At 29.9% G+C, this 21221-nt stretch overlaps 3 protein-coding genes across 3 annotated transcripts; all 3 read left to right on the top strand.

The window, feature by feature from the left end:
- Positions 1-5751: 5751 nt before the first annotated feature.
- LOC112718051 (probable pectinesterase 29) lies at positions 5752-9788 on the top strand. Its single transcript, XM_025769959.1, has 5 exons — positions 5752-6011; positions 6179-6338; positions 7889-8095; positions 8845-9092; positions 9629-9788. Exons 1-5 carry the CDS (start codon positions 5752-5754, stop codon positions 9786-9788), a joined length of 1035 nt encoding a protein of 344 aa, XP_025625744.1.
- Positions 9789-13337: 3549 nt separating this feature from the next.
- On the top strand, positions 13338-18554 carry LOC112717029 (probable copper-transporting ATPase HMA5). Its single transcript, XM_025769124.3, has 6 exons — positions 13338-13846; positions 14236-15630; positions 15740-15994; positions 16377-16499; positions 16687-17163; positions 17734-18554. Exons 1-6 carry the CDS (start codon positions 13562-13564, stop codon positions 18175-18177), a joined length of 2979 nt encoding a protein of 992 aa, XP_025624909.1. The 5' UTR covers positions 13338-13561; the 3' UTR covers positions 18178-18554.
- A 1179-nt stretch (positions 18555-19733) lies between these two features.
- On the top strand, positions 19734-21210 carry LOC112717030 (small ribosomal subunit protein uS4y). The gene is made up of 3 exons (XM_025769125.3): positions 19734-19875; positions 19966-20347; positions 20823-21210. The coding sequence occupies exons 1-3, from the start codon at positions 19848-19850 to the stop codon at positions 21004-21006; spliced, it is 594 nt and encodes a 197-aa protein (XP_025624910.1). The 5' UTR covers positions 19734-19847; the 3' UTR covers positions 21007-21210.
- Positions 21211-21221: the final 11 nt, after the last annotated feature.

The following is a 21221-nucleotide window of genomic DNA, read 5'->3' on the forward strand; positions in this document are numbered from 1 at the left end:
ATATATATTTATATATCACTTTTTAAACTCATTCTTACAAATATATATTGGCATATAATTAATATAGATAACACATATACTTAATAAATATCTTTATTAAATTAATTATAACGATTAATACAAGATAATCTCATAAGTATAACCTGATTATAGCAAGAATTTTCATAAAAATAATTGACTACTAATTTTAATATAATTGATATAGTTAAATTGATACAACCTATAAGATTGAGAATATGTAGCAATTATAGCAATTATTATATCAATTATAATAATCATTCACGTGACTTCATATACAGTAATTTTTGAATTATAATTGTTACATAATTACTGTTGAATATTATTTAATTTTAGATATTTTATAGGTAATATTCATTATCACATGAATTATCATCATTATTCAATAATAATAATAATAATTTTAAATTTATATAATTGGTAAAATTCTAATTCTCATTCGTGTGTAATAATTTTATTAGTATGTATTCACAGTTTTAGTCAATATATAATAATAATAATAATAATAATAATAATATTATTATTATTATATGGACATCAAATTAATTAGTTAACAAATTGAATTTAGCTTATGGAGTTTTATTTTCTACTCAAATTTTTAATCATTAGTGATTTTATTTTTAATATTTACAGTAAATTTTGACTATAAAAAGAAAAAAATTAGTATTGATTGTTTTCTATTTTATTTATTTACAGTCATAATTAAATTTGATATAATTATAATAAGTCTCTATAATTATAGTAATATAAAACTGCTTCATATATAACAATAATATTATACATATTTATATATCTCCACTTTTATCTCTTTTTTCAGAATTTTGACATATAATTAATATAGATAAAATATAATATTAAACTGCTTTGTTATACATATATATATGAAGTTATAAAATAACCCGTATAATTTATACGTATGGCATAATACGTATGCCAAAAAAAGATTCTATAGTTTTTGTTAACCATTGTTTTGTCATACGAAATTGATTGAATAATTTCTATTTATATAATTTTTTTCTATTAGTAGCAATTAGTATCTGCATTAAAAATTCATACCGTTTGTAATTATATATATATATATATATATATATATATATATATATATATATATATATATATATATATATATATATATATACTTAATATACTAAAATTGGGTTTTCTTCCAACTAATGAAAGTGAGGTGTCGATTCCTCGTGAATCTATTTTCCCGCCAAAATTAATACAGTATTTTCTCTTCTAAGTTTATTTTATAAAAATATCTTTATTATAATTATACTATAATTAGTATTTAAGCAATAATACATAATTATACTAATTTAAGAAAATATCTTTATTACAGTTATATGAAATCAATATTTAATACATTATTAAACTACTTATCAATTATCAATCGAAAATATTTTTGATCATTTTAATTATATTGATAATAATAATGATAATTATATGATAATGGCACCGGCCATTAATAACCAATTTATATTTCTCTAAATAAATTTATTTTATAAAAATATTTTTATTATAATTATATTATAATATTATAATAAATATTTAATGAATAATGTATAATTACACTAATTTAAGAAAATATCTTTATTATCTATCTATTCTATTCTATTCTATTCTATTATATAAAAATAGAATTTTTGTATTTAATAATGGAACTGATGTGGCATGCTCTTGAGGTGTTTCCAAATCTATTTCATTTAATTCGTCAAAGCAAATCAATTATAATTAATTAATTATATCAATTAATTAATTTGATTAGCCATTCAAATCTCACAATTTATTATAATTTATATAAATTAATTAATTATAATCAATATTCAATGCGTTATTAAACTACGTATCAATTATCGATATTTTTAATCATTCTAATTATATCAATTGATATAGTTTTAATCTGCATTTAAGTATAATAATTTTATTAGAAGATAGTTGATGCACATATTAATAGTGACCTATTTAATTTGATATCAATTAGTGGATAATAATAATAATAATAATAATAATAATAATAATAATAATAGGTCTACATGGTACATGCATTATATTTTAAAAAAGGTAAAATATATTTAAAAAAATAGGATATCAATAATTAATTGTGATTAATATCAACATCAATAATTAATTCTTATAATTATTTTTGTACGACTAAAAGTTTCGTATAGTGTTTTTTTATGTAGAATAAAAAAGTTTGTGATTCATAACATTTTTATAAAGTTTTATCGTATGGACACAAGATTAATTAGATAACAAATTGAATTTTGATTAATATATTTTATTTTCTGTTCATATTTTTTCATTAATTATCTTACTTTTTATATTTACAGTAAATATTGAATGTAAAAAGAAAAAAATAATATTGAATGTTATATATTTTATTTATTTAGAGTCATAATTAAATTTGATATAATTATAGCAAATATCTAGAATTAATAATAACATGATACTACAATTTTAAGTTGTATAATATAATAAAAAAAATGTATCAATTTATGTATGCCTCCTATTAGAACCGTCAAAATTGGCTAAACTCATCGGACCAATCCATTTACCCATTTAAATGGACGGACTTTATCTCTAAAATTAAACCCGTTTAAATTTCGGGCTAGCTTGTGTGCTAAATGGGTGGCCCGTTTATTTTTTTTACATTTTTTTCAAAAAAATCAGTACTTTTAGTTGATATTTCTCTCGATTCGACTTGAAAACCAGACCTATCAGCTAAAAAAATATTATTTTTAAAGATTTTTGACCTAAAAGTGGTATTTTTTGTCAAAATATTTTTCAAAAAATAAAATTAAATGATAAACGGACTGGCCCGTTTAATCCATTGGACTGACCATAAACGGTCCGAGCTAGAAATTAAAATTCTAGCCTGCAAATAAAGTGGGCTTAAACGGGCCAGCCCATTTAACCCACTGGCTTAATGGGTTGGGCCTAAATGGACCGGACTAGCCCGTTTGACAGCCCTACTTCCTATATAGCAATGATATTATATATATTTATATATCTCCTCTTTTAGCTCTTTTCTAAAAATATTGGCATATAATTAATGTAGATAACATATATATTGAGTAAGTATCTCTATTGAATTAATCATAAAGGTTAATAAAATATAATGAAATAAATTTCACCTAACTGTAGTAAGTATCTCCATTGAAGATATTTGCTAATTATTACCGTGTATAATTAGTGTATATATATATAGAGAGAAGGAGTAATAGTGAATTGTTACAATTATTTAATTTATCATTTAAAAAATTCGTACCTCGGACATAAATTTTCTTCTGTTTATTATTTTTCATACCTAAGGGCTACTAATTACGATTCTATCAACAGTGTTACCTATGGTATGGTAGATTATGTAATGAAAAAGTTTGAAAAATAAAGGCAAGAATTATAAGGTTATGGAAAGTCCCATACAAATTTGACAAGAACAAGACGACTTATGTAGAAATGGTTCTCATGGATGATAAGATAAGTTGATTATTTTCCATGATTCTTTCAAGTGATGCTAGGTCCATCTTATAAATATTTTTTGTTTATATTTTAAATTTATTTGACAAGTAAACCCTCGCACGAATCAAAGAAAGTACGATTTTATAAATTTATAAGTGTTAATAGTCTTTATATTTAATTTTTTAATAGTGTGATAATATAGCTAATATATTTGTTGGTGGATTTAACTATTATTACTATATTATTTATGATCACATTCAGTATACATGTGTGATTTATTGAAAAAAGTACATTATTAAAACCGATTAATAACTATTTTAAAATAAATCCAATTAACACCGAATTAAAAAAAAACAATGCATAATATGTTACTTTTTTATTAATCAAATTATTATAATTTAAATTAATTTCAAAAAAATAATTTAAAATTATAATTTCAATCTTCTCACGTGCATGGCACGGGTAATTATACTTGTTCTAGATATATTTGTTGGCATTTTTTAAATTTTTTTAATATTATAATTTTTTTTCATCTAAAAATCTAAATTGATGATAAAACAACAAATGAAAATATAACTCCAAACAAATTAATATTTTTATAAAATTATCAATAAAATATATCTCTTGTTATTATTATAATTATATTTTAAAAATACATTAAAATTATCATCATCATTATTATTATATGGCTTTGTTAAGCACTAGGTGTACAATTATTATAAATATAATTAAGGTTTAATTATCATATACTCTAATAATACATATTAATATTGTTATTAGTAAAAAATTTTAAATTTTTATTTTGATAAATACATTAAAAATTAAACTTTACAATATTTAAAAAAATATTTTAATTGATAACTTTATAACTTTCTTAATTGATAACTAAACATATGTTAACTTTGGAAAAAAAAACTATACATATGTTAACTAAACCTTTATAATTATATCATAGTAGGAGAAGCCGTTAATAACAATGTCAATATACTTCACATACTTGGAGCACTTTGAACTAATTCCGTAATAAAATAGAATAAAATAAAAATGCATATAGGAAGTTAGGAACTATTTTGAGGTCCAATAATATGACACTAATTTCTCGCCAATAGCATTAATTCTGGAAACATATTTTGAACACTATTTATTGAGAATTGCAAAGGATGGACTATGGAGTTATGGAGTATATGTTTGCATGGTCTTCAATTCATTCCTTATTTAATATTTAATTTTGTAGACCATTGACTTTCCTCACTTTCCCAGTAAAATACACACCTTTTCATATTTCTCCTATGAAAATTTATTATTATTGATTAATTTCTCATTCGTTCATTATTACTAATTATTATTAGGGTAAACTATTAAAAACTTTATCTGAGTTTTGAATATGCTCAAAAAAATATTTTTTATTTTTTTATGGTAATAAATATATTTTTTAAAAAAATATTTGAAAAATTAAATTTTGATGTAATTTGTTTAAAAAATAATTAAAAATAAAAAATATTTTTATTCTCAAAATTTAGTAATTTTATGCTAGATAAATTTTTTTAAATTTTTTATTAATAGTAAAAAATATTTTTAAAAAATTAAAAAAAGTCTAAAGGTCAAAATTTGGTACTATTTATTTATTTTTTAAATAATTATCTAAATATTTATATAAATTTCTTTTTTTTGTTATCTATAGTATATTCTAAGAATTAATTCTATGCGAATTTGAGTTTCATTTAAAAATTTGGTATTGGATTATAAATTGTTGCTATGGGTATTTGTTGTACGGTTTAAATTAATTTTGAGTAAAAAATTTATGAACACTAATTTTACCTGTTATGTGGTTTGGATTGGATGATTTCTTTTGAAAAATACGATTCTATCCAATTTCAAGCGGTTTGAATTGGATTGGATTTACGATTTTGTAAATTAAAAAAATTAAAAACATATAACAAGTTTTAACATCATATTTTAAATAATCAATAATGACAAAACAATCAAGTCTCAATAATTTGAATCGGTTTGAATTTAAATACTGCTAATTTCTGCATATATAAAATAGAATTGGAACCATCGATACTTGTTTGAGTGAACTAGTGATAACTACTAGACCAACCTATATATATTCATACAAAATTTTGGAACATATACAAAGTTGGGGTTATTTTTGTGGTCATGTTCAAAGGTAGGGGCAATTTTAGTAGTTCAGTGTTATTATCATTGGGTATATATATTGAATTGAAGGAATCAAATTAAAATAAAGATTCCAGTATTCTCTGAATCACAATGTGTCTTCCCTCCCTTTCATATCTCTGTAAAATAGCAATAGTATTGTTGGTGGGAGGTTTAGGAGAAGAAGAAATAGCAAAAGCTCAGTTTCACCAAAGAAATCATGGAGATATCCATAACAAACTCCTTCCTTATTTGACAGTTTCTGTTGACCAATCTGGCCATGCTAACTTCTCTACAATTCAATCTGCAATTGATTCAGTCCCTTCCAACAATAAGCATTGGGTTTTAATCAATGTTAAGGCTGGTATTTACAGGTAACACTAAAACTTATATATTTAAGGTTGAAATTTAGCTGCAATCGACTTCACATAGCTGAGAGCCGTGAAGTCCACTGCATCTAACTTTCTACCTTTATATTTAATTTATAATTTCTAAGTTTTTGTTTTGTGTGTGTTTGTTGAGGGTTGGATTTGGTTTGCAGGGAAAAGTTGAAGATTCCATATGAGAAGCCATATATAATTTTGAAAGGAGAGGGAAAAAGGAACACTCTTGTTGACTGGGATGACCATGCTACCACCTCACAGAGCCCTACATTCTCAACAATGGCTGACAATGTTGTTGTCAAGTCCATCAGTTTTAGGGTTAGAATCAACCACTTAACCTTCCCCTGTTTTCATTTCCGTTATTGCTTCTCTTATTTACCTTCAACTATTATTATTAATTATTTATTTAATGAGATAAATCATAAATTTTTAGTTTCCAATGTAGTATCTGTTCTGAGAGAGGAAAAAGTATTATTTGATAGTTTAAGACTGGAATTAAAATTTTAATAATATTCTTTTTAAAAATATTTTATTTAATTTTTTAAATTTAAATTTATCTTCAATTTTTATATTTATGTTAAACTATATAATATTTAGATATAATTTAATTTAATATATTTTACATTAAATATAATATAAAAATTTAATTTAATCTTAGTCTCTGACTTATAGTTTTTGCTTGTTTCTGAATTTTAGTCTCTCTCTTCTAAACATAACCTAATTGTGCCAGGTTGCTTATCTGCCTGTTGTTAGAATACTTAGTTATTTAGTAATTTTTATATTTTAATTTTTTTTGTACATTTAAATATATTGAAGTTTTTACTTTTTAATATACTAACATTTTAAACTAATTCATATTTTAAAAGAGTTAGTAGTAATCAGTGTTAATTTTTTTTTAAATATTTGTTATGCTTTTTATTTTGTTTTTTCAAATCAAAGATGATATGATATATATATCAAATAGTAATGTTTAGAATTAAAAAGAGAATTGAGTTCATCTCCTTTTCTCTTTGTTTTACTTTACTATTATGTATTGAGGAGTGTTAGAAGATCAATAAATTTTGTGATTTGTAGCTATAAATATTAAAATTTGAAGAATTTGAATAGTAGTAGTCTTTTACTATTTACTTGATGTCTTGATCGTTTATTTTCTAATGAATTTGAATGGAATTGAATTGAAGCACGTTTGTCGATGACGATATGCTGCTTCTCTTAGGAAAATGGTTTGTTAGTTATTATTTGTGCTGTTGGCATTGGTACATGCTACGTTGACTGCTGTTATGCCTATGTATGTGCCTTTCTAGTTTCACCCATTCATTTTGTTTCAATACATTTTTTAGGGTTTAATTTCAATTAGCTGTGCTCAAGATTCGGTCCGATCTGAAATTTGATTTAAATTTAAAACATATTTTGATGGGTTCGAATTTATTATTTTTATTTGATGTTAATTTCGAGTCGACTTCAAATTATGTTTTACGTTATTTGATTCAATTTAAAATTATTTTTTATAATAAACAAATATTTTTAAATGAAACTAATAGTATTATATTATATTTTTATATTTTAATAAATATTTTTTATATTATATCATATTATTTTTTATTTTAAAATAATTTATTTTAATATAAAATATGATATAATATTTATTAAATTTAATTTTTAAAAATAAAATTTTGTTATTTTAGTATATAAAATTTATAATGTTGTATATATTAATTTTATATCGAATCGACTTGGTTTAATTCAGGCTATTGCAAATGACTTTCGTATCGAGTCAAAACAATATGTTATCTAATTTAATTTATTTTTCATGAGTGAAAGGAAGCTTTTTGAAATGTGGTTTTTGTTTGGTTTTATAATTGGTACAGAATTCATACAATAATCCAAGGAATAGTAATCCAATTGAACCTGCAGTAGCTGCAATGGTAAGTGGGGATAAATCATATTTCTATGATGTTGGCTTTTATGGTCTTCAAGATACTTTGTGGGATGACCAAAGAAGACATTACTATAAGTTTTGCACTATTCAAGGTGCTGTTGATTTTATTTTTGGTGCTGGCCAATCTTTATATGAGGTACTAATTAAACTTCATATTTAATAAGAAATGCCAATGGAATAGCAAAGATCATAAGATAACAATGGTGATGACTGATGAATATATATTCTTGGGTAATTTACAGAAACAAATTAAATAAAAAAAACATTATATCAATGTCCTAAAATAAAAAAATTTAGATGAATCTTTTGAAATAAATTTATGTAAATCGGAACAACTAAATTTGATTTACATGTTTTTAATGTAAATATAATCATAATATAATAAATCGAATTCAATTGATTCGATTTACATTGAAAATATATAAACCGAGTTTAATTATTTTAATTTACATAAATCTACTTTATGATATGCAGGTAAGCTTTTTCATTTTATGACATTGATGTAATATTATTTTTCGTTTGATTTGTTTTGTGGATTACCCTATATTTTTAATAACAACATTATATTATTAAAATTTTTTATCATTTTAAATAAACATTTGGTCAATAATAATTTATTTGTATATTTATAAAAATTTATATACCTAAAACATATAGTTTATACTTATATTTATTAAAATTTATGCACGAATTAATATAATTTGTAAGTATATTTATTTTTAGACCTTAAACACTAAATCTTAGAATTGCCAAAATCTGTGGGTCTCAAAAACTTTCTGTATCTTTAATATCAATTTATTAGAGTAATTTCTTTTCATTATATACGAATATATGCTAATCAAAACAATTATAGCTATTTATTTAATCAAGTTCAATTTTTGATAGGGATGTAGCATATCTGTTGTTGGAGCGTCCCTAGATCCTGGTTATGTTGGTTTTATCACAGCACAAGGAAGAACAAATTTAAATGATGCAAATGGGTTTGTATTCAAAAATTGTAAAATATTTGGAAATGGAACCACATTCTTAGGAAGACCATGGAGAGGTTACGCAAGAGTTCTTTTTTATAACACAAGCATGTCTAACGTTATACTACCAACAGGTTGGGATCCATGGAATTTCAATCATCATGAGTAAGATCTCATCCTATTTTAACTCACTAATTTTGCACTAACATATCTAATTTAATGGTATTATGTGCGTAAAAAAAAAAGCCACTAAATAAGTTATTTTATATATAGATATTTTAACAATGATTTTATTAGGTATACAATGAGTTTCGTAAATAATATGAATAATAAACTTTAAAAAAATTGGTCCAATAAAATAAAAAATACACTACATTCTTACAAAAATTACAAATAAAAAAGAGAGGTTACCGTATGCGTAACGGTATTATTCACTAATTCCTTATCTATGTATACTTTTTTTTTAACAAAAGTTTTATAATTATCTTTATATAAAAATATTTTTTTCACTGTTAGATAATAAATTATAAGATTACATTTTAATATATTATGAAAATGTTGTTTTTATTTAAAATAATCACACTTTTAAATAAAATATTTTTATAAAAATATATTTTTGATATTTTTATTTGAATAAATACCTATTTTATATTCTATTATTATGAATGGTTGATTACTAATTTTTTTTTTTAACAATTCAGGAATCGCGTAACTTTCGCAGAGTATAAGAATTTTGGACCCGGTTCTAACATTTCATTGCGAGTGAAGTGGAGTAAGAAGCTTAGTTTAGCAACAATTAAATCAATGATTAGCACTAAGTTCATTGACAATGAAGGTTGGCTTAAGGCACAAGACTTCTAACTCTTGTTTTAGAGGAAAAATTCTTCAATTTTTTATGATTTAATAATTGTTATTTTGTTAAGACAAATTCATGAGTATTTTGAAGTATTTTTTATAATCAAAATTTCGATTTTGAGAAAAGAAAAACTTATACTCCTCTTCCTATTTTGGGTTTAAGTTGGGCTTAAATATTTTCCGTATAGCACCAGTTTCATAAGCTTACGTCAGAAATAAGGCTCAAAAAGTTAAACTGCCTCCATATTTTCTTTAAACAGAAATTTGAATGGGCTTACATTATATTATCAAAGTCAACTTTGGTGGGCCTGTTAACAAACGTAATTGATTACGTTTTACTGGCCCAATACATAAGGCCCACACCATTGAAATTAATCAATTTGGATTGACTGAATGGTCAACTCACTTATCCGTCTTAACTAAATGTCGGAAGTTTGAATCATGTCTTTTACATACAATAATTTATTTTAATCAGCGACAAATTCTTAAATAAAACTCAAATATGCAACAGATTAATTATTGACCTGTCAAAAAAATATATTTTATGTCATCTTGTAATCCTTCTATTTTAACTTAACGTGGGATTTAACAAAATGTAAATTTAATGTAACCATCCTATATGTATTTAACACATTGAGGAGTCATGCTATGCTATGATTTGCAAGTCTATGTTAATATAAATTGATAAATGTCCTTTTCTAGTTTAGTTGAGTATATCATGAAGGGTCTCCTATTATTATCATTTTTTTTTTGTGAATAGGTTTCCTATTATTATTAGGAATAATGTCTTTGAATTTGGAAATTGGCATAGAGTATAGACTTTAAGGCATCAAAGAAAGCAAAGTCTACATAGCCATCATATATATATATATATGGGCACCTTTTTTCTTTGTTATGACCTAATATTCTATTCTAATTGAAAGTTGACCACACAATTTTTTACCCTTTAAGCTTTATCGCACTATTAGAGGTTCCATGTACACAAATTAATAGTTTCCACAACATTCAAGATGCTTCTTTGTGACGTGAACACCAAGCAAGCAACATGTTGGACCAGAGCTCTAAGAAGAGGTTGGTCAATCATCGTTGAGAAAACATTCCAGCTCATAAACCCTAATTCTGCTACAAATTTTAATTTGGTGTATTGAGAAATTTGTGTAGAATAGCAAGAAAATTTGTTGGTTTTTACATGATGAATTTGTATACGAGCAAAATACTTTTTATTATTTTGATATAAAAAATTATATTTATATAAAATTATAAGCAAATATATATCTTGGATCAAATTCTGATGCTCATATTTTTTACTACTCTTCTTGGTTCACTGAATAGTGTGCGTATATATTTGCGCTTTTGTGCCTCTATCCCGTCAAAGAAAATCAGAATGCACCTTTATCTATTCGGTTCCGCTACGTTACCAACAGCATATCTGCCAACTTCTGCCAACTCTTATTTATAATTGTGTTTCATGGAAGTGTGTTCATGGATGTGTCTAATAAAAATATCTTTTTTATAACTGTGTTTAATAGAAGTGTCTTTATAGATATATTTTCTGGATGTGTCTCTTTATATATGTATTTAAAATATATTTATAGACAATTTTGTTCCATTATCAACGCTTGACAACTCCTGCAACACGGGAAGTGAAAGCTTTTTTTTTATACAGATGTTTATTATATTAGGTCGGCGGATGGTTATGTTTATGTCTAATTCGGTTAGTTATTTATGTAAGTATAATTAAAATAAGGGTTAAGTATGATTTTTGTTCCTAACGTAGAGACCGAAAATTTATTTCGTCATCGACTTTTTTTTCGCTACAAAATAGTCTCAAAGGTTTTAGTTTGTTTTTAAGTCGTCCTTTTAACCAAATCTTTTATTTTTATTACCATTTTATCCCTAATTAAAAAGTTATAAAATAAAAAAAAGAAAGAAAGAAAGAAAGAAAGGGAACGAAGGGGGAAGAAAGAGAATGGGGCTGGGGAGAAAGAGAAGGGGGTAAGAAAGAGAGTCGCGGGGAGGGGGTGGGAAGGTGGCCGTCGCGTCGCCGCCTGTGATGGAGAGTGGGGAATCTCCATGCTGCCGCCGCCACCGCTGCTTCCTCGCCACTGCTTCCTCGTCGTTCTCGTTGCAATTCACGGCGTTGCCGCCACTGCCGCCGTCCTTTCTACGCGACCCGCCACCACCACCGCATCTCTCCTCTCCTCGCGATTTGCAGTTTATCGACACAGCCCCCCTCTCCCACTACTGTCGCAACCCTTTTTTCTTTAATTTTTCTGTTTCTGCTTCTACTTCTGGTTTTGCTTTTGTTGTTGTTTTGATTTCATTATCTATTGTTGTTGTTAGTGTTGTTCTTCTAATTGTTGTTGTTGTTTCACTGCTTATGCTTCTTGCTTCTGCATTCTGCTTCTGTTTCTGCATTTTGGGTAAGATGGGGGAAGGGCATTGTCGTACGAAGGACGATTTTTAAACAAACAAAAACCTTAGGGACCATTTTGTAGCAAAAAAAGGTCGGAGACGAAATAAATTTTCGGCCTCTACGTTAAGGACCAAAATCTTACTTAACTCTTAAAATAATCTGAATGTTCAATGTAGTCGACATGCATATGGTTGTTTTAATGAGCATTTGGATGATTAGTTTATTGAATTTGGTTGAAGCACAAAGACTTAACATTTTCAAGGGTGATCAATTTTATATGTAACCGGATGGTTATTTTAATTGGGAGAGTCACGACGCTGTTGGAGCTGCTGGGTGAGTGACGGCACTACTAGAGTTGCTAGATGGGAGGTTACAGCGCTGTTAGGGGGTCAGGCGCTGCTAGATTTTGGTAGTGAGTAGGAGATGGTTAAAATTTGAAATTTGAGATAAAAAATTTTTGTTACTAAAGTTTAGGGGTGTTTTTTTATTTTTTAATGCACCGTGAACCAATAAATCAATCCAAATAAAATAATAAAGAGTACCACTAGAAAGGTAAAAAAATTTTGTTACTAGAGTTTAGGGGTGTTTTTTATTTTTTAATCCACCGTGAACCAATAAATTAATCCAAATAAAATAATAAAGAGTATTGCTAGAAAATTAATTGTTTAAGTGTACAATGTGTTAAATCTTTGTTCCAATATGAATAAAATGAACATCACTCATACATCAAGGATCGAACTCTTGACTTTTTGGATCTAAAATTCTGATACCATGTCATGAAACCACTCATCCCAAAAATTTAACTTGACAGAAAAAAATAGCACTAATGTTTATATCTCTAATACTGAATAAACCTCCATTATACACATTATACAAAATTTTCATTGACTCCTATACTTTCTCAATAATAAAAACTGTGAATATGAGAAATCACTTTTGAAAAATAATTCAAATTTTACCTATTAACTAACAATATTAAATTTTTTACCTAGTTTTACTTTTTTTTTTTTTTTTTTGGGTTTTGTCAGTTGAACGAAGCCAGGTTGCGTTGCTTAAAAGCCCACGTAAGTAATAACGCAATAGAATTTCGGCCCACACGGCAACACTTTAACTTGCACTTTGCCTCCTTTTTGTTTATTATAAATTTAAAATTTAAAAATCCAACGCTCAGCATCATTTAAAGTCAGAACTCACAATCACATTCAAACAGATCATTATTAATTCACAAGAAATTGAAGAAGACCCTGTTTTGCGCTTCTCTCCTTTCCTCCATTTTCAAACAACAAAAAAGGTGTAACAGAAAATTAAAGTAGTTGGAGTGGTTAGAGTTTGTTGGCGCCATAAGGCGGATTCAGTTATTCACATGGCAAAGTTGTTGGCATTATCGTGCCTCCGGAACGACAGATGGGGACAGCTGTCACCGCGCCCGCACTACCCGTCCATGCCCAGCTACCCCAAGGGAGTCAGCCTCCAGAAGCCGGATTCCGAGCCGGAGAGCACGGCGGTCTTCTCGGTCGTCGGAATGACTTGCGCCGCCTGTGCCGGCTCCGTCGAGAAGGCCGTCAAGCGCCTCCCTGGCATCCGAGAGGCTCTCGTCGATGTCCTCAACAACCGTGCTCAAGTCTTCTTCTTCCCATCCTTCGTTAATGTAAGTTTTTCTCTTCGCCTTTGAAGTTTGTAGCCGACATCAAATTTTTATTTGAAAACCTTATGTGATGGATTTCTCAGAGAATTTCCGAAGCTTCACGATGGATTTCTCCTTAATTTGCATTCAGATTGTTAACCTAAATTAGCTGAAAAAAATTAGAAATTTTGGTTTTGATCTTTATGTTTCCTTTAAATGTTGATATGGAAAAGTTTAGTTAGATTAGTATTTAGATAATTCGCCTATTTTTCTTTCAATTTAGATAATTCATTATTGCGTGCATTTGTCAATTTTACTTTCTGCTGATGCTTGACATAGAACATACAATTCATTGATTTTTGTAGTTGAATTTTATTTCCATCTTATTGTTATACATATGTGTGTTTTCTTAGGAGGAGACTATTCGAGAGGCAATTGAAGATTGCGGGTTTGAAGCAGCGTTACTACCAGATGATGTGAACGACAAATCTGTTCAAGTATGCCGCATACAGATTAAAGGAATGACTTGCACATCTTGCTCCTCGACTGTTGAATCTGCACTGCAAGCCCTTCAAGGAGTGATCAAAGCTCAAGTGGCCTTAGCAACTGAAGAAGCTGGAGTTCAGTTCAATCCAAATGTTATTACCTATGAACAAATCATGGATGCCATAGAGGACACCGGCTTTGAAGCAGTACTCATCAGTTCAGGTGAAGACTTGAGCAAGATAGACCTCCAAGTCAAAGGCGCATCGGCCGATCGTTCGATTACACTGCTTGAGGAATCTCTTCAGGCACTCCCCGGGGTCCTAGCAGTAGACATACACCCAGAAGTGAATAAAGTTTCAATCTCTTATAAGCCAGACATGACAGGACCAAGGAATTTCATTAAAGTGATTGAGGAAACCGGGTCCGGCCATTTCAAGGCAGAGATATTTCCTCAAGAAGGAGGCCGAAGGGATACTCATAGAAAAAAGGAAATTGATCAGTATTACAGATCTTTCTTGTGGAGTTTGTTGTTTACTATTCCCATCTTTCTAACCTCAATGGTTCTTATGTATATCCCTGGAATTAAGGATGTGCTTGATGCCAAAGTTGTCAATATGCTTACAGTGGGGGAGGTTGCAAGATTGGTGCTCGCGACGCCAGTTCAATTTGTTATAGGCCGGCGATTTTACTCTGGTTCCTACAAATCATTGCGTCGTGGCTCTGCTAACATGGACGTTTTGATTGCATTGGGAACAAATGCGGCATACTTCTATTCGGTCTACACTGTTGCTAGAGCAGCCACCTCTAAGGATTTCAAGGGTACTGATTTCTTTGAGACTAGTGCTATGCTTATCTCATTCATTCTGCTTGGGAAGTATCTTGAGATTTTGGCTAAGGGAAAGACATCAAATGCGATTGCGAAGCTCATGAACTTGACACCAGATACAGCTATATTGCTGACATTGGACAATGAAGGAAATGTCATTAGCGAGGAAGAAATCGACAGCAGGTTAGTTCAGAAGAACGATGTGATCAAAATCATCCCTGGTGCTAAGGTAGCTTCGGATGGATTTGTAATATGGGGCCAGAGTCATGTGAATGAGAGCATGATAACGGGCGAGGCACAGCCTGTGGCAAAGAGGAAAGGGGATACTGTTATTGGAGGAACTGTGAATGAGAATGGAGTCTTGCATATCAAGGCAACACGAGTCGGATCAGAAAGTGCACTTTCGCAGATTGTTCGACTAGTTGAGTCAGCTCAAATGGCCAAGGCACCTGTGCAGAAACTTGCAGACCGCATTTCAAAGTATTTTGTGCCTCTGGTAAGTATATGATCCAAGAATTCTTACTTGGGAAGAAAACAAGTGATGTAACACTTATGCTTATATAAAATTAAAGGCTAAATTTTAAACTGATATCTTCTTATTTCAGGTCATCTTGATCTCATTTACAACATGGTTTGCTTGGTTTTTGGCTGGAAGATTCAATGCTTACCCAAAGTCTTGGATACCATCTTCTATGGATAGCTTTCAGCTTGCTTTACAGTTTGGGATCTCTGTCATGGTCATAGCTTGCCCTTGTGCTTTAGGCTTAGCAACGCCAACCGCAGTTATGGTTGGCACTGGAGTTGGTGCTTCTCAGGGTGTGCTAATTAAAGGAGGACAAGCATTAGAAAGTGCTCATAAGGTATGTCATGTGTGATCGACTAGCTCCTTGAATTATGGATTTGCTTTTTAGATGCTGTTAGCCTTTGAAAACTGAATTGTGATTGGTTCAGTCATAAAATAGTGAGAAGCAAATATGCATAGGATGGGAAATTAAACTGTATGACGTGTTCTTTTCATATGTTACTTAATGAATAAATAAAACCAGAATTAAGAATGTTTTAGGAGCATTAAGTAATATATCGTTCTTTTGTTCTTCATATTTAGTATTGGTATTTGTTAAGCATGTGCTGGTTGATGAGGAATGCTGTTGTATGTAACCCAATATATATATATATCAATATGATTCATGTTTCTCACTACCCATACTTGAATATCCTTAAGATTGTCTTGTTCTTTTGTAGGTGAATTGCATTGTTTTTGACAAGACAGGTACTCTCACTGTTGGGAAACCTGTGGTAGTTAACACAAAACTATTCACAAATATGGTACTCCGAGATTTCTACGAACTTGTAGCAGCAGCTGAGGTAAGGAGACAAACAACATTCAATTTCAGAAAACTTGTTTTATAACTATAATACCAATCTAATTTGATATTTATTGTTTAAGTACCAATCTAATTTGATATTTATTGTTTAAGTTGTTCTAAAGTTCATATAATAGATGTTTATGCATATAGTAATGATTGCCAACAATGTTATTTGTCTATCTCAGGTGAATAGTGAGCATCCGCTGGCCAAGGCCGTTGTTGAATATGCGAAAAAATTTAAAGATGAAGAGAATCCTTCATGGCTGGAAGCACAAGATTTTGTTTCTATTACAGGACATGGAGTGAAGGCCACAGTACGAAACCAAGAAATAATTGTTGGTAACAAGAGTTTAATGACAAGTCACAGTATTGCAGTTCCTAGTGATGCTGAAGATATACTTGCTGAAGCTGAAGCAATGGCTCAAACTGGGATTTTAGTATCTATCAATAGGGAAGTAATTGGGGTTTTAGCAATATCCGATCCACTGAAACCAGGTGCCGAAGAAGTCATTTCTATTCTAAAGTCCATGAAAATTAGGAGCGTTATGGTGACAGGGGACAATTGGGGCACTGCTAATTCTATTGCAAGGGAGGTTGGAATAGAGACTGTAATTGCTGAGGCCAAACCAGAGCAAAAAGCAGAGAAAGTGAAGGAATTTCAGGTACTTGTTATGACTAATGATCACAACCTAGTATGTTTCAACTTAATTTCAAGAATTTGAAAGGGATCATTCATGCCTTTAACCTAAATATCACAACATTTGTGTGAAAGGTGGAGACTAATTAATCCTAAATCACTAAGTTTTAATTAAGAAAATCCTGATTCCACAGCCTCTATTTCTCTAATTTCATCATATATTAGGTTATTTTGTCAAACAATGGACACTTTTTTAGGGGTCACGAGTCAATTTTATTCTTTGGAGGAGTATTTTGTTAAAAGAATTATCACCTGTTGCAGGTCACAAACTAGTTTTATACTTTCAAGTGTCATTTTGTCAGCAAAAAGGTCTTTCTTATTTTGGTGATTTATCTATCTTTGAGAAGAAAGTAACTATGAAGCCCATATATTTCTTCTGCTTAGTATTTATCACTCAAATTTGAGCCTCTTTTTTAATTCTACATCAATGTCATATCCATTAAGCTTGAGTCTAACTTCTGGGTCTATATTGCTGAGTTTAGTATTATATTTGGAGCTGTGATGTATGCATTGCTTTTTTTTCTTCCGTGATCAGGCATCTGGCAAAACAGTGGCTATGGTAGGGGATGGCATCAACGATTCGCCTGCGCTTGTGGCAGCTGACGTGGGAATGGCGATAGGTGCTGGAACAGACATTGCCATTGAGGCAGCGGACATTGTCCTAATGAAGAGCAACTTGGAGGATGTCATAACTGCCATTGATCTTTCTAGAAAAACATTTTCGCGTATTCGCTTGAATTACTTTTGGGCTTTGGGCTATAATCTGCTTGGCATACCAATAGCTGCTGGAGCTCTATTCCCTTCTACAAGATTTCGGTTGCCACCATGGATCGCCGGGGCTGCTATGGCTGCATCCTCTGTTAGTGTTGTTTGTTGTTCTCTGTTGCTTAAATATTACAAGAGACCAAAGAAGCTAGATAACCTTGAGATAAGAAGCATAAGGATCGAGTCATCAAGTGATACCATGCATGGCAATTGAGGGTTCTGCTTCCTTTAGTTGGTCAAATATTATGTGTTTGCATATTGTCTTTGAAATAGAATATAGAGACATGATATATAGAAACCAGTTTGATTATTAGACAAGAACAGAAACACAATTTATGTTCCATAGACAACAAGTTCTGATATCTTTCTCTTTTTAAAATTAGGGACAAAAAAGATATCTATTTTCGTCTTGGTGCTTCTGTGTTTCTGTCTTACACAAAAAATCCATATGCAATCTATATGCCAGAGTTGGCTAATTTATAGGTTTGGGATGAAAATTTGGTTAGGGCAAAGTAATGAGTGTAAATATTGTGATATTTATGTACACATACCATAACATTATCAATGAATATCGTGTATGATCGTATGAAACAGAAGTAAGAGGTGGAGAAGGGGGGGGGGGGGGGGGGGGGAACTGCTTATGATGACAGATTTGTGAAGAGAGATTTTTAGGCATATGAATGATTTTTCTGTTGTATACTTCTGATAAATGATGTGATTCGGAATAGGTTGCTGAGTATTTCTCCTTGTAAATATAACAAAAATAAATAAATATGTAAACAAATATATAAAAAAAATATGATATAATATATATATTCTTTTGTTCAGATGGGTTAATTTTAGATATTTATCCACTAAACAATTTACTTTTATATCAAATTTTAATAAAAAGAAGATAAATTTAAAATTGCATCGAGGTCAAGATTTAAATCTGAATGTCACCACTTAATCAATTGATAACAAACTTTGATTCATAATAATAATAAAAAACGATAATATTTTAATCTAATAATTTCCTAGAATGAAAAGATAATAAGAAGTATATGTGAGAAGCTACTCACTTGTGTATATATGTAAAAACAAAATGATACGTTTAAGTAGAAAGTCAACCATGAAAATTTGGTTGGTGCTTAACTTGCAAGTGTTCAAACATAAAATGATCCTATGCGTTAAAGTTGTCAAAGAAGCCAGAAAGTTTATGGAGAATTTTTTCTCCAACACAGACTTCGTTTTTAATTCTCTTTTCTTCTTAATGTTATTTTTTTTTATTTATTTCTTTCTTAAAATTAATTTTATCTCATATCAATCAATGTAATTGGTGGAATTACCTTCTCCTAGTGTTGTCCTATTTTAAACCGTCAATTTCAACAAATCAATAAAATCTTTCATTTGATAAAAAAAAAAACCTTTTAATGTTGTCCTATTTTAAGTAGTCTATTTCAACAAATCAATAAAATTCTTCGTTTAATAAAAAAAAAAAGTAGAAAGTCAACCATTATATGTATGTATAAATATATTTATATTTATAATATATATTTTATATTTATGTGCTCCAATAATTTATTTTTGGGAGAAAAATAATCCTAACAGGTTTTTTTTGGGACCAACCTAATAGTTAATATTCTTGTATTTTTTTTTTGTTGATCACTCGACCAAGCAAGTTAGTTTATTCTTCTTGGGTTTTTTGGTGTAATGGATATTCATGTTTGTATAGCTGGGCTACCTCACGAAAGTCATACTCCAGTCCATTCCGGCCCATATCGGCCCAGACCGGCCCATCCTCTATTAGGGTTTAGAACATGTTAAAAGGGAAAACTGAGGAAATCTTTCGTCTCCAACTTCAAACCCTAGGCTGCAACCAGAGCCAGAGCTCCTGCAGCAACCATGGTGCACGTTTCGTTTTACCGCAACTGTGAGTCTCCCTCCTTTCTCGTTCTGTGATCCCTTTTTAATCGATTTAGGTTTTGTTTTTGTTCTCTAACAATGAATGTATGAAACTCAGATGGGAAGACGTTCAAGAAGCCTCGTCGTCCGTACGAGAAGGAGAGGCTGGACGCGGAGCTGAAGCTGGTGGGAGAGTACGGACTCCGATGCAAGAGGGAGTTGTGGAGGGTGCAGTACGCACTCAGCAGGATCCGCAACAACGCTAGAACTCTCCTTACTCTCGACGAGAAGAACCCTCGCCGGATCTTCGAAGGTGAGGCTCTCCTCCGAAGGATGTTCCGTTACGGCCTCCTCGACGAGACTCAGAACAAGCTCGATTACGTCCTCGCTCTCACCGTCGAGAACTTCCTCGAGCGCCGCCTCCAGACTCTCGTCTTCAAGTCCGGCATGGCCAAGTCCATCCACCACGCCAGGGTCCTCATCCGCCAGCGCCACATTAGGTCTTCCTTTCTTCTTTTCACTTTTTTTTTCTTTCCAAAATTTAGGGTTTTAAATTCCTAATTTTCTATCACTCGCTGTTTGTTTGTTTGTGCTTATTGTCAAATTAAGAATCTGATTCTCCAAACATTCAAATAGCTCAAAATTATAGTCTGATCTCTTCATAGGATTCTAGCTTGATAAAATTGTTTTGGGTCAGATTAACCTCTCAGTAGAATTGATCTTAGATATATAATTAGGATCATCATAATTATAGAATGGTTTAGTTGTTAAAAAAATTCACTCGAAAATCTCACCAGGATGCCTTATTAGCTTAAAAACATTTTGAAAGTATTATTTAATAATATGATTATTAAAGATCTGTGAAATATATATTTAGATGACAGGGAACTTGATGTGATTGGGTATTTGAAGAGGAACTTGTTTGCACTTTTGATGAATGGGTTTTATAATGTTGTGTTTTTTTCTGGTTGGCAGGGTTGGAAGGCAGGTGGTGAACATCCCTTCATTCATGGTCAGGGTTGATTCCCAGAAGCACATTGACTTCTCGCTCACAAGTCCGCTTGGCGGTGGCCGTCCTGGAAGAGTGAAGCGAAGGAACCAGAGGGCTGCTGCTAAGAAGGCTTCTGGTGGAGATGGTGATGAGGAAGATGAAGATTAAGTTATATGGATATATCTGTTCTCCCTACTTAGATCTTTTTCAAGCATTTCATTTTCTGTTTCTCTAGACTTGTTAGTTTCCTGCCATGGTTAACTCTTATAATTTTGCAGTCTCTGTTTTTGTTTGAGGAAAAGCCGTGCTGAAAAAGGTTGAGACATTTTTTTTAAATTGTTTTTATTAATACTATTTAAGTTTTGTCCCAAATATCTGTGCTG

This window comes from Arachis hypogaea, chromosome 10 (genome assembly GCF_003086295.3).
Source record: "Arachis hypogaea cultivar Tifrunner chromosome 10, arahy.Tifrunner.gnm2.J5K5, whole genome shotgun sequence".
NCBI lineage: Eukaryota > Viridiplantae > Streptophyta > Magnoliopsida > Fabales > Fabaceae > Arachis > Arachis hypogaea.